Here is a 13,903-nt window from a genome sequence, read left to right as displayed (position 1 = left end):
TAGTACAACAAGTAATTCAATTTTTATCCTTTGATCAAAACTTTTTATGAAAATAACGCTTTTGATTTGCTATTTAATCACACAACTCCATCTGTTGTCTGTATAGACGGAAGAGATTAACCATGCTCAGATAAACCAGATTTCATGGAAAAAGAACATTCATTTCTTTTATATGGAAAAGGCTGACATACAGTAATTTTACTCTGGAATTATTTTAAAACCACGAGTTTGATGGTACATCATATCAAGACAATATCTGCCAGCTGATGGATGTCTATATGCTTATTTCATCTCTGCTTGGTAATCTATTGATACTGAGGAAAGAAATTAGATCTTGATCACAGCTTGGGAATTAAGGGTTTTATTCAACTGTCATTAAAAAAATGACAGGTGAATTATTTCCATTCCCAACTCAAGCAGTCATCTGACAAAGACTGTAAACTGATCATTCTCGTGGCCTATAAGCAGATTAAGTGCAAGGAAAAAACTTGATGTTTCGTAATAAAATAATATGATACGATCATGAACCTCTTTAAGGCCAGTTATGCTTGACCCGTTCTCGCCTCCCTTCCTCGCTTCACGGCAGAAAACAAAAACCCGTTGCCAGTAACCTGACGAAAGTTTATGCAAAATCACTGCAAAGATAACTGGACAAGGTAAGCGAAAACATTACTAATTTAAGTAAGTTTGCTTCAAACCGAAATCTGGACAATTAGGCTTAATTAAGCTCTTCTAAACTGCAGCAGACGCATTTTCTCTGGAATTCCGACGAATCATTACGGTTTCACTGAAATCATCGGCGGTACTTTCTCCAGAGTATTGCCGATCCCAGGAGAAACTATAAGGGATGCAAACGCTAGTGGCAGGTCAGTTGTAAAAACATTTTGATTACAACTAATCATGAAACGGTATCACTAGCATATCTCTGCGTTCGTGATGGAGAAAGAAGCTGAAAGAGGAAACAGATACTTGATATCTCCCAAAAGGATGGGATAAAACCCTGAAAATGTACTGTCACATCACTGGCGTATCTGCGATATTTTCCTTCGCTAGGGCAAAAGAAAATTCGCAAAGACCAAGATTCCAAGGTGGCAATTAATAAAAAACGGAAATAGCCGGCTAACCATATCAATAACACAAGGAATAAAGACTTAAAGTAACTGTGTTTTATTGCACATTCCTCAATCGAACATGATTTTTCCGTGACGAGTGATTGCTATTGATCAATACTCACTTTAAAAGTACAACATACAGCTCGCAGCAAACTGCTTGTATCATTAAATGTATTGTCTTGATGCAATGCGCTTCTGATATGTGATTCTTTTAGCGTTTTGTTACTTTGTTAATTGTTTAGACGTTAATGCTATGGTTACTATGTCAAACGTTTGATTTATCACTTTAATTAAAGAGGTGGACGACCTTGTGTAATTACTTATAGCTCGCGTGCAGTTGACTACCTAGCTAAACTCACGCTAAATGCTAATTTTCATCTGATGTCATCAAAACTTTAAAATCTGAAGTGTTAATCCTGCAAAGCTATTTGTACAGGTCTGCAAATGATCCCCAAATTGGACCGCAAATTATCCCACAAACGATCTCCGGGCCGGAAATCGTCGCCTCGTCGCAAACGCAAGAAATGTGGGGAATCGGGAATTTAGACAGCGGATTTTAAATTTTCGTAGTCTTTTTTCTTACTAATACAACAGCGTAGCGCGTTCTGCACAGAAGTGAAGATAATTGACAGTTAAAACAATATTAGTGCAGAAAGCGACCGTTCTACGCGTATAGTATGCACAATTGCGAGAGCGAATTCAACAAATTGTGAAGGAAAATGTCAAATCTTTAACCCTATTCAGACCGCTTTTTTTTGGATCTTTTCAGATGTCCGACAATCTATCTTTTGATATACGTCACGTGGGATGATGACGTCATATCACGTGACAATTACATCATGCTGTCAAAACAGCCGCCATCTATGATCCGCCATCTTGGATTTCAAAATTTTTCCAAAAAGTCAGAAAACCGCCCAAAACTACTGAAAAGTGCTCAAAACTAATAATAAAAACGGTGCAAAAAGCCTAAAAAGTAAAAATAATTACATTAAAGTTAATTTTCATTAATAGAAAGACAAACATTACAAATTTGGGGAAACATGTCTGTCGTTGCCGCGCCGTGGTATGCCATGTCACGCCGTTGTCATGGTAACGTCAAGTTCCTGATACAACAACCTATCCCACCAAATTATTCCCAGATAAATCTATAGTAACCTGTAATTTCGCGCAGTATGTTAGCGTTCTTCATTGTTGCTTTTATTTTTATGGATGAGGTGCTTCGTTGAGTCACGCCATTCCTAATTTTTGCAGTATCCATTGGAAAAAACATTCCCTTCCCGGGAATCATTTGCGGTACAATCTGGGGATCATTTCTGGTCCTCCTGGGATCATTTGCTGTCCAATTTGGGGATCATTTGCGGGCCGAAATCTTAATGGCCCTGTACACATTTTTTTACATAGTCTAGACATAAAAAATCATAAACCCCTATTATTACTGTGGTCAGTTACGGCAAATCTACAAAGAAAATGTATTAGTTGCAACTTTGTGACTCCCCAGTTTACCGAACCTTTTATTATTTGTGCCCATTCTCCTCAGTCTGAGGTTGATTAATAACCATCATTTACACACAAGTTATCAGTTCCTTTTTAAACGTATTTTTGACATTTAAAATTATTTAAGCCCCCCCTGGGAAACGTCATCGCCTCTGCATGCATTGCGTGCCATTTATTTAAATATCGTAACCGTTTTCTTCCATCATTCACCTAGCATTTAAGTTTTTGCTGGCTACTGTCAGCACCAACAAAACTAATAAAATAGTATCGTTTGTTTTTTGTCTGTTTAGCAACGAATCACCCGGAGATGGACGAGACTAAGGCTTCAAAGATGTGGCCCAAAAACCTTTGAGGTGTGCTTAGTATGGCAGCTTTAATATTAAGCAAGTAACGCATTTAGCTGAACCGAAAAAGTATACCGAGTTCTCAAAGAAAACACCGAGAGAAAAAGAACAGGTGAAATCCCAAGCAGATGGCGAGAAATCCTTCACACAACAGGAACGGAGGTTGGTGACATTTTATAAATTCAATTATTACTAAACTTTAATTACATATCGAAAATCCATCAAAAGGCCTCCTTCGACAACCTCCCAAATCTGAAACGCAGAAGGTCCTTCGTACTTAGTATTTCCTCGAATAAGCGGCGTCATTCTCTCAGCAGCGCAATTCCTCGAATAAGCGCCTACCCTCTCAGCCATATATACAGCAAATAAGCACCCCTAGCGAATAGAGCTTTCCTCCCCCCTTTTTAAATACTAAAGAAACCATAATAAAAGCTTCTTTTTCTTTTTATTTCTATCTCCATGTGTTCTTCAACCTTTCCCTATTGCCTATTGCCTTCCAAAAGCCATTCTTTTATAATGTAAAGTTTGTTAATTTCTGTAGTTTTTGTCCTTAAAGTTACAGTATCAAGTTGTTCCGGCATTCGAAGACCGTAGTACTCAGTGACATCTAGCGGTTTTGCTGGCTCAATTTACATCTGTTTTGTAAGCCCCTGTTCCTTTTTATACAGCTGAAAATCAAGCCAAAGGGTTTTGAGCGTACTGTATTCAAAGGGGGATTTAATATACAAATTCCTTTACAGATATGGCCAGAGAAACAGTAGTCACTGAGGAACACGTGTTGGAAATATGTGAAGATATAGGAACATGCTGGCACGATTTAGGCATTAAGCTCAAGCTCCAACGGGAAATTCTTCTAAACATAAACGCCGATTACAGTTTATGTCGAGAGAAGGCCAGGGAAATGCTCTATAAGTGGATGAACAGGGAAGGAAGTTCAGCTACCGTCGGGAGTCTTGCAGACGCTCTCAAGGACATAGGGAATAAAAGAGTTGCACAAAAACTGCTTGGTATGTAATTTATTATATATCTATTTGAAATCAATTATGAGTTTCTTAGTACATGCCTTATAAGAAAAGATTGCAATGTATTTATTTATGTATCACCGTGGCCGGACGAAGTACTTGCCTCGACTAGATATTTTAACCCAAAATAAAAAAAGACCTTTTAAAGCTGCTAGATTTAAAAATTGCTCTCAAGCCCCCACAGGCAATTCTTGAAAATATAAAGGTCGATCACAGGTTGTGTCGTGAGCAGGCTAGTGAAATGCTCTATGAATGGAAGAAAAGGAAAGGTAGTTCCGCAACAGTACAATGCCTTATTGATGCTCTGAAAACGATACATAAAAAAAGAATTGCAGAACAACTGCTAGGTACGTACGTTATTCCGCCACTATCTCTCCTAATCCTAGCCGTGATCTCACAGTACAACTGAAGCCAGGTTTACACAAGTAAATTTTGTGTCACTATTTTTATGTGACAAATAAATTTGATCGTGTAGATGACACAACAATTATTTGTCAGCAGTCAAAAGTTTAATGCGCCAGTAATAGCCTTGGACAACAGAGATACACAAAGAGACACGCGCGCACAGTCCCCGGTGGGAGATTGGGGACCACATATGCTGACGCAATATTTGCCACATTTTATCGGACGAGTCGTCTACACGAGCAATTTTCATGTGACAACTTTTATTTGTCACATAAAAGGTAACCCGCCAGCTTGTCAACAAATATATTTGTGACATAAAAATTAGTCAAATTTTCACATAAAAATAGCAAAAATTGCTCGTGTAAACTCGGCTTAAGGACGTTCGCGCTAATTGTTTATGCAATTCATGTCGCAACGCTATGCCACGTCATACTTTGAGCGCGCGCGCTGAGTAAAATTTCTAAGAACATATAGGGCGAGTTGCCTTTCCGCTAGCTTCGCTTGCAATTCGCTCTCTTAAATGGTCGGTGACCCCTACTTTTTTCTTGACGGATCACTTTTGTTAATTAATATCTACGTTTTGTGAGAAAATGAAAAAAATCTATCGAGTGGAAGTGTGATTTTTTTGTCATACTGACGGTTTGAATTCCACTTTTTGAGCTTTTCTTTTTGCCGTACGACAGTTTCAAATGCATTTTTCCAGGGTTAACTTTTACAAAAAATCTGGCAAAACTGGGAATTATTTACGCAACAGACGCACTTCTACAAATATTTTTAATTATAGACCCTGTAAATCATGCTGAATTACGCGCTCCAATTTTTCAAAATCAGGGTAGTTTTCCACACGCTTTTTCTCTGAAACGATGTCGGTGACCCCAACTTTTTTTTGCATTTCTGACACAAGTAACTCATTATCTGACCGCAGCAAAAAAATTAAGATTCTATCGAGTAGATTGTGTATCGCGAAACGATACGGTAGTTTTAGTCTATAAAACCGGTTAAAATGGAAAAAGTCAAGATACCGAAAAAGTAAACGTCAATAAAAAAAACCTTATTACACAGTTTTCGGCCTACCTTATTATAGGAAATTAACGCTTCATGAAATTAATGCGAATTTCAAAAATTCGCGTTCAATTAAGTCTCGTTAATTTAGTGGAGCGTTAATTTCCGCACCGTTAATTTAGTAGAGCGTTAATTTCCGTGACCTTAATTTCCATTAATTGGGTCCCGATTTCTCGATACAGTACGGACGTTCTAATCTCCCAGGAAAAAGCATTATTTCATCAGGGTGGAAATCTACCTGTATCACTGGGAGTGAAACTTAATCCATACGTTTGGGGAAAGTATCACGAACATTGCTTCCGTCTCGGATTATTCGCTAGTGTTGAAATAGACTTGTTTCTGTTGTGTATGTCGCGTTAATTTCCTTCAGTTTGAAATGTTACCCTCTCTTTCGCGTTAATTTCCTTTATTGGGAAGTAATTTTTACTTTGATTCGCGTTAATTTAAGTCGCGTTAATTTCAAAAACCTTAATTAGCACAAGCGTTAATTTCCTATAATAAGGTATTTATATTGGAAAGAAAGTTTGCACAGGAGAAAGGAAGCGGGGGGGGGGGGGGGGTGGTTGGGAGGTAGAGAAGCAGTGTGACACGGGTTGGAAGGCAGGGGGAAACAAGTAAGCATGTTTCTTTGTCTTTTATAAAGGTGCCTGGATGCATTGACGAATCAACCTGTTGCTAAGAATAACCTCATTACGTTTAAGGCCTTAAATGTCTTAATAAACTGATTGAAACGTTTTCTGGTTAAAGAAAACTTTTAGAATTACGAGTTTACCGACTGCGTGAACTACAGTATTTGACGGGTAAAAGTGAGTCGAAAACCCGTAATTTTAAACGTTTTCTAGCCAGATAACGTTTCAAATTTTTATTATGTTTTCTCTGGCAACGGTCCCTCAATATTTTTTTTTTAAAAAAAATCCAGTTACAATCCTCTATATTTGTTTGCTTTTTTGCTAGATTTCTAGAAAAGCGGCTTTAAAGTTCTTCCTCAAGGTGTTGCTTTTTGCTTTTCATGGGAAGAAGAACTCGAATAAACGCTGCCGGACAGAAACAATGAAAACACCTTATTAAGCATACAATGGACTTACACATATTGTTCAGCTATCTTTTGAGTACGACATTTTGACGCAAAAACAAAGTTTCAGAACTGTAATGCAAAAAAAGCTCAAACGCCCTAGAAACGTTTCGACAATTTTTTTTTTTCGGGAATGTAATTTGAAACAGCAATTCATTTAATTGTTGAAAAATAGTTTTAACTATTATATTATTATTATTATTATTATTATTATTATTATTAACGGTTTCAAGCGAATTCTTGCTTGCAAATCATTCAAGAAATCGAGTGCAAACCTATGCGATGCCTTAGCAAAAACGGCAAGGAGGCTCAACACAGACTTTGTCGACCCTCGAACCATTGAGCCATTTCTAGCCAACAGGCTCATCCCTCTAGACAAAGGCGAAGGCGCGGTCCGCCCCATCGGTGTTGGTGAAGTCATCAGGAGAGTGATTGGGAAATGTGTCATGAAGGTGACCAAACAAGATGTGATCGAGGCTAGTGGTTCGCTACAAGTCTGCGCAGGCCTCAAGAGTGGAAGCGAAGCCGCAGTCCACGCCATACACTCTATATTCGAAGCTGATGAGACGGATGCTGTACTACTGATTGACGCCTCAAATGCATTCAATGCACTAAACAGAGCTGCTGCCCTCCACAATATTAGAGTACTCTGCCCACCTATTGCAACGTACGCTATCAATACGTATCGAGAACCAGCAAGATTATTCATAATCGGAGGGAAGGAGATCAAGTCTGCAGAGGGTACAACGCAAGGAGATCCTCTAGCGATGGGAATTTACGCCATCAGTCTACAACCTCTGATTACTCGTTTGGGGATTTCGAACGATTTGAAGCAGTGCTGGTTTGCCGATGACGCGAGTGGTGCAGGTTCATTGGAAGATATCAAGCGATGGTGGGATGTGCTGACTGAGGCAGGACCTGATTTGGGGTACTACCCTAACGCCAAAAAGTGCTGGCTTATTACGAAACCCGACAAGAAGGACCATGCTAAAGCTATCTTCGAGGGGACTGCGATAAACATCTCTACGCAGGGACAAAAACATCTAGGCGCCGCTCTGGGCTCTCGAGCTTATCTCGAAGAGTATGTCGATGGAAAGGTTGAGGAGTGGGTGAGCCAGGTGGTAAAGCTAGCCGAGTATGCCACATCAAACCCACAGGCGTGCTATGCGGCATTCACCTTCGGACTACGCCACCGCTGGACATATTTTCTCAGAACACTTCCTGATATAGAAGATCTATTAGAGCCCCTGGAGCGTGCTATTGCAGATGTACTAATACCATCAATCACTGATCACCACTGCACAAAAGAAGAGAGGGACCTAGTGGCACTTCCAGTGCGGCTAGGGGGGCTTGGACTTATTAATCCAAGCCAGGATGCAGCGTCCCAATTCAAGGTGTCAACCAAGATCACAGCGCCCCTAGTCGAGAAAATAATCGCACAGGATCATGAAACACCGGCTGATACTGCTGTCAAGACACTACAGCAGTGCGTGCGAAGAGAAACCAACGAAGCGCTTCAGACTAGGCTTGGCAATGTCAGGGAGTCTCTACCTCAGAAGACACAACGAGCCATTGATCTCGCAACCGAGAAAGGTGCTTCTAACTGGCTCACGGTCCTCCCATTAAAGGACATGGGCTACAACCTGAATAAAGGCGAGTTCCGAGATGCTGTAAAGCTCAGGTACGACTGGGAAATTGACGACAAGCCGACAGTGTGCGTGTGCGGTGACGCCTTTACAATCGATCATGCAATGATTTGTAGGAGAGGCGGATTCATAATTCAGCGCCATAATGAACTCCGTGACCTCGAGGCTGACTTGCTTAAGATGGTCTGTAATGATGTCGAAATAGAGCCCGTCCTTCAAGAGCTGACTGGAGAGAGGCTACCAAGCGGCGCTAACACAACGCCAGATGCTCGCCTAGATATACATGCCCGGGGGTTTTGGGAGAAGCAGAGATCCGCGTTCTTTGATGTGAGGGTGTGTCACCCCAACGCGGATTCCTACAAGGACCAAACCCCCAAGCAGATATACCGTAACCATGAGAATGAGAAGAAGAGGGCTTACGCAGACAGGGTTCTTCAAGTAGAACAGGGAACTTTCACTCCATTGGTGTTTACATCCACCGGAGGAATGGGCGAGGAGTGCAAGAGGTATCACAGTAGGCTTGCAGAATTAATCGCCGCAAAGAAAGGGGAGGATTACGCAACAACGGTATCTTGGATCAGATCAAAAGTCTCATTTGCGATCCTCCGATCCGCCTTAATCTGCCTAAGGGGATCAAGAACTGTAAAGAGAAACAGGAACATTGACATTTATGATATGGACTTTCAAGTAGAGAATTCTCGTACTGCAATTTAGATCGATTATTTTTTTTTTTTTTTAAATATATAGTTCTTCTTTTATTATTGCTCTCGAAGTCGCTTTTACTATTTTTCTACATTTTTTTAAAGACACTGTTTTTATTATTATGTAAATAATATGTTTATATATAAAGTTCTTATTCGAATAGTCAAATCATTGTAATTCTTTTAGAAATTGGTTAATAAAGTTTTTATTTTAAAAAAAAAAAAAATTATTATTATTATTATTATTATTATTATTATTATAATTATTATTATTATTATTATTATTATTATTATTGTTATTACGTTATTGTTTAAAAAGAATAACAGTCATTGCCAAATGACATACTATACGCTATAAGCGTATGTTGCAAATAAATCCACCGTTGATATTAGTTGTCGTTTTCTTGCATGCATGATAAAGTACCAAGCGAAACGGAAAGCTTGCCAACTTCAGCTTCGCCTTTTGCTCATTTTTTAAGGAAAAGTCGCAGTCCTTGTAGGCGGAGTTTCTAAGAGTTTGTGATTTTACCCGGTAAAGGACTAATGTTTTCAATTTTCCAAGTATGCTGCCAGCGAAGAAAATGTTTTTTTCTTCACAATCATTTCTTTTCTGTGTCTTGGCACACGCTCCGTATCCAGGAACCCCTGTTAAGTACACCCCAGGCCCCCAAAAGTTTAAGTCCCCCCGCCCCTTTCCGCCTGTGGTCGATATTCTTTTACATTGATTCTATGTAACTCGCAAAGAGTAACGCAACACTGAGCAACACTATATATAGGTTGTAGGAGATTCTCGCCCTGAAATCGCGTCCACGTGATAATTGTGTGGTAGAATTTTATCACATGACTAATTTCCAAAGTTACGCGACAGAAAATTCCGTGGTGGACTGTTACATGTGATAATTCAGACTCCATAAAATGTGACCATACAAGTTAACGTTTGTGTCTAATACGTGAAAGATTCTAACACATACATAACACACAGTCTGAAAGTGGTTACTACGTATATTGCAGCTGATAAAGTCAAGTAAGATGAAAAAACAAAAGACAGCTATTTGTAATGCTGATATATTGGTAGAAATAAATTTTTTTTCCTCTTTCTGTAGAAAAAGAGGAACTGAAGACAGAAATAAGCAACGCTAGAAGGAACAGTGCTAAGTTGCAGGAGGAAGTTTCCTCAGTTTGCTTAGAAAAAGAGCAACAAACACATAAAAAGACACTGGAAAAATTCGAAGAAGTGAAGAAGAGCCTGTATGAATTGCTAATGGCTAAGGACGAAGACGACAAAGAAGTTATGGAGACGAGAGTTCAGCAGTTGAATACTACAATCAAAGAGCTCGAAGAGAAACTGTTAACTGAGAAAAGCGAGAAAGAATTTTATGTGAAGGAGGCGACGCGCTTGCAGAATCTGTGCTACGAAATGGACAATGATTTAGGTATCCTTAAGGAAAGATTTGAAAAGATCTCTAAAGATGACAAGGATAGCAACGAAACGCTGCCAGACTACAATAACAATGTATTGAACGAAACCACTTGTCGTGAGATTATGTTTGAAGGTAGGTTCACAGTTCATGTAGTCCTTGATTTACGATTCATGATTCACGATAGGATAGAAGGCTTTGAGAATTTCGTTTTTAAGACATTCGGAAAAGGAATGCGATTTACAGGGCAAAGACTCCATTTTATTATCGACTTATAATGCTGTTCATTTCAGGTTAAGCTTTGGGCCGATGGTTAGCCAGGCTAAATTAACCCTCCGATGTACGGGTGGATGCCAACTCCCACCCACCCCCCCCCCCCCACTTTAGGTTTTTTTTTGAAATCTTGAAAAGAAGATTTACTCTACAATGCTGAAACTTCAGTAGCTGTTCATTCATTACTTGCGAAATTATATGCCAACCATGTCTCCATGCAATTTGACGTTGCCATGGCAAGGTCATAATTACAAGCAGGTCTTGCCAAAAATCGTCATTTTTAACATTTTCCCCTTTTTTCCTGTTTTTTTTTTTAACACAATTGTATGATTTGTTTATTTTAACTTTTCAAAAGCATTCTGGCTTGATTTTGCATCGATTTCCGTTATTATCTAACTTTCTAAGGAAATGGTGAAATCCAATATGGCGGATGCAACATGGCGACTCTAATGACGTCACGTGACGTCATATGTCGTCGCCGCCAGCCAACAAAATTTATATCATCTTGTAGAGCAAGGTAAAGGCTTTCTTCACAGTACAAAATAAATTCGCTGCGCCTTAATAGAACGAAAACCCTGGGGAGGGGTTCCATCCCCTCAACCCCTCCCCCCGCTTGTACGATGGTAGGGGTGTAAATTTGTTCGTACGTCCGAGGGTTAAACAAACTCTAGCTTCTTGAGTATTTTAACCCGATAGTGCACAGCTAAAAGCACGAACGAATTGTTTGCCGATGGAAATGTACATCAAAAACCTCGCATGAGAAAAATAATTTTGGCGAAGCGATTTGCTATCAGCGTGCACTATTTTAACAATAGAGTGTATCTGTCGAGGAACTATCGGCTGATAGTTGCCCCGCGGAAATTTGATGTTCTTAAAACAAATATTAGCACGAGAAGCGAAACTTCGAGGGCAAATATGCTAGTTTTAAGAACATCAAATTTCCAAGGGGCAACTATCAGACCGATAGTTCCGAGACAGAAACACTCTATTGTCTTTATTGTTCACCACTAAATTTTCTTCCGCGCGCACATTCAAAAACAAGCATCGTGAATAATTTTTACTTTTGAGGATAAAAAACTCAATTGAAAGCCGAAATTTAACAAACGAAACAAAACCAGACGAGAAGCCCAGTAAATGCAGTGAATTTGGTTGGGATTTTTTGTTTGCAGGCAGCTTATTTACAAAAAACAGTCACTTGCGGGCACTATCGATCCGGGCATTTTTCACGGGAGGGCACTATGGGCTGATAGTGCCCTCCGGCGGACGGGCACTATCGCGTCACGTGTTCAATTTAAACCAATCAGAATCGGAGAAAATTTAGTGGTGAACTATAATGGAAAATGGGGCAGGCTTACGTATACTGATTTTGAATGTGTGGCTCTGCTAGTTGTGTTATGACAAGTAATACATTCGGTACTAGTGGACATGATCAATTCTCTGACCATCTAATCACTAAAAAAAATAGACCAAGCTCACGCATGTACGAATTGCGGACTGTTTTTTCTTTCTTTCGAAACTACTAGATTCGTAGGAAGAAGCGGAGTATGGTTCTTGTTTGCTCCAACATTGTTTGAAAATCTCGTGCATTTGCCACAACAAAATATGCAACAGAGCAAACAGATTGGAAGACGGCTGCAACGGACGTCTACGCCGCCATTAGAAAGTCTAGAAGGGTGACAACGTTAACGTGTACGGTTGCAGCCAATAAAAGCAAGCTAGATAGATAGGTGGAATGTAAAAGAAGGAGGCAGCCTTCTTCATTGATTGATATAAGAACAGGAACTTTTTTTTCCTCTAGGAAAGGAGGAAATGAAGACAGAACTCAACCGCGCTAGAACGCACAGTGCCAAGTTGCGAGAGAAAGTTCACCTAATGAAAGCAGGCTTAGAAGAAGAGCAACAAATAGATGAAAGGACACAGGAAAAACTTGAAAAAGTAATGAAGAGCCTGTATGAATTACTAATGACAAAGGACAAGGACAACAATATAGAGACGAGAGTTCTGGCATTAGAGGCTACAATTAAGGGACTGGAAGAGGAACTGTCAACTGAAAAATGCGATAAAAAAAACTTGGACAGAATTTGTGATCAAATGAACGAGAATTCAAATAGCCTTAAAGAAAGCTTCGAAAAGATCTCTGAAGAGCACAAGAAACTTGTCGAAAGTTTGTCAGACTACAGAAACAATGTATTTAACGAAAGCAGTTGCAGTGAGGAGGAGATGCGTTTGATTTCACCACGGGAAGAGATTGTAGTGGTAAATGCTTTTAAGCGCGATAACACTATTTCAAGTTTAAAAAGACCAAAAAATCCTTGGTTACACGACAAAGCGACTTCAACTGAAGAACTAACAGGTTAGTTTACAGTTCATGTACTTCTGTCACCAATATACTTGAGATAAAAAAAATTGCCTCAATAGGGATTATCTAAGATTTATAAGAGAAGGGAAGGGAGTGTTATCCGTTTGGGTCATTTTTAAAATGAACATAATTTCTAGAGTGATGAGGTTGTTGACATTACAGCCAGGTTTACTTTTTATGGAGGTGTTTATATCGACTAGTTACTTGGAATGTGTTCTAGTTTTATTACATTTCGGTTCCATTAGAGTAAATTCGTGTAACCCGTTTTTGAGTCTAATGCTTGCGTGCGCTTTGCGCATGCGCATTAGACTCTTTGTTATATGAAAAAAGCTGTTAGCAATCCCAAGGGAATGGTTCGGGATCGATAATCGTTCGCTGTAATGTAGAAAACAATGATCAGCTGCAAGAACGGACTCCGTACGGACACGCACGATTAGTTTCAATTAAAAACAGCCAATCAGCGACACGTGTTCCCACGCATAATTAAAAGTTCTTTCTCAAGTCACGATTATTCAACACTTGAACAGGACGTAATAATTTTCCAGTTAAGACATTTGTAAGCTTTTTGTGAAAATAAATCTTCGTTTTCAGTTCAGTTAAGCACTTGTGTTTTCGTCTTGCTTAAAAAGCAAGACGTCTTTGAGAAAAAATATTTCGACGGCGACTCGCGTTTATTTACACAATGCGACCAAATATTTATTTTGTTTTAAAAAATAGAAAACTTTACCTCGTATTTTGTATTTAAGTCATTCGAATTTTGACCAATTTTTTCTTTACAGTGCAAACAAAAACCTTCAAAAATAAAAGATGTACATGGATAAATGTAAATCAAGTTACGCGACTAAATCAAAATGCGTTTGTTTGGCCGCTTTGCAGTATTACACTGTCCCGGCCTTTGCCATACACTGAAATCGAATTTCATGCTTTTACGACTCTCAGAGATCTTAAGTTCTTCTTACAGCTAGAAAAATCATAAAATGGTTACATTGATATGG

General features: G+C 39.2%; 4 protein-coding genes across 5 annotated transcripts in view; 3 read left to right on the top strand and 1 right to left on the bottom strand.

Moving 5' to 3' along the window:
* Positions 1 to 13,903, bottom strand: part of LOC144661521 (uncharacterized) — a 216,163-nt gene that overhangs the window by 71,175 nt on the left and 131,085 nt on the right. The window lies entirely within an intron of this gene.
* LOC144661526 (uncharacterized) overlaps positions 1 to 13,903 on the top strand; it is a 165,800-nt gene that overhangs the window by 61,595 nt on the left and 90,302 nt on the right. The window lies entirely within an intron of this gene.
* The window catches only part of LOC144661514 (uncharacterized), an 85,325-nt gene that overhangs the window by 62,414 nt on the left and 9,008 nt on the right, over positions 1 to 13,903 (top strand). Inside the window, exons 2-5 of one of the 2 annotated variants that reach the window (XM_078522299.1) lie at positions 2,897 to 3,112; positions 3,691 to 3,957; positions 9,962 to 10,411; positions 12,348 to 12,902. In XM_078522299.1, coding sequence (XP_078378425.1) covers positions 3,079 to 3,112; positions 3,691 to 3,957; positions 9,962 to 10,411; positions 12,348 to 12,902 — 1,306 coding nt within the window. In that variant the 5' untranslated portion in view covers positions 2,897 to 3,078. The remainder of the gene's footprint in view (positions 1 to 2,896; positions 3,113 to 3,690; positions 3,958 to 9,961; positions 10,412 to 12,347; positions 12,903 to 13,903) is intronic. The other variant, XM_078522300.1, reaches the window with a different exon arrangement.
* On the top strand, positions 6,826 to 8,888 carry LOC144661525 (uncharacterized). The gene has a single exon (XM_078522326.1). It carries the CDS (start codon positions 6,958 to 6,960, stop codon positions 8,869 to 8,871), a length of 1,914 nt encoding a protein of 637 aa, XP_078378452.1. The 5' UTR covers positions 6,826 to 6,957; the 3' UTR covers positions 8,872 to 8,888.

Source organism: Oculina patagonica, chromosome 7, assembly GCF_052425735.1.
Source record: "Oculina patagonica isolate OP01 chromosome 7, crgOcupat, whole genome shotgun sequence".
NCBI lineage: Eukaryota > Metazoa > Cnidaria > Anthozoa > Scleractinia > Oculinidae > Oculina > Oculina patagonica.
This window is presented reverse-complemented; position numbering and strand designations above follow the sequence as displayed.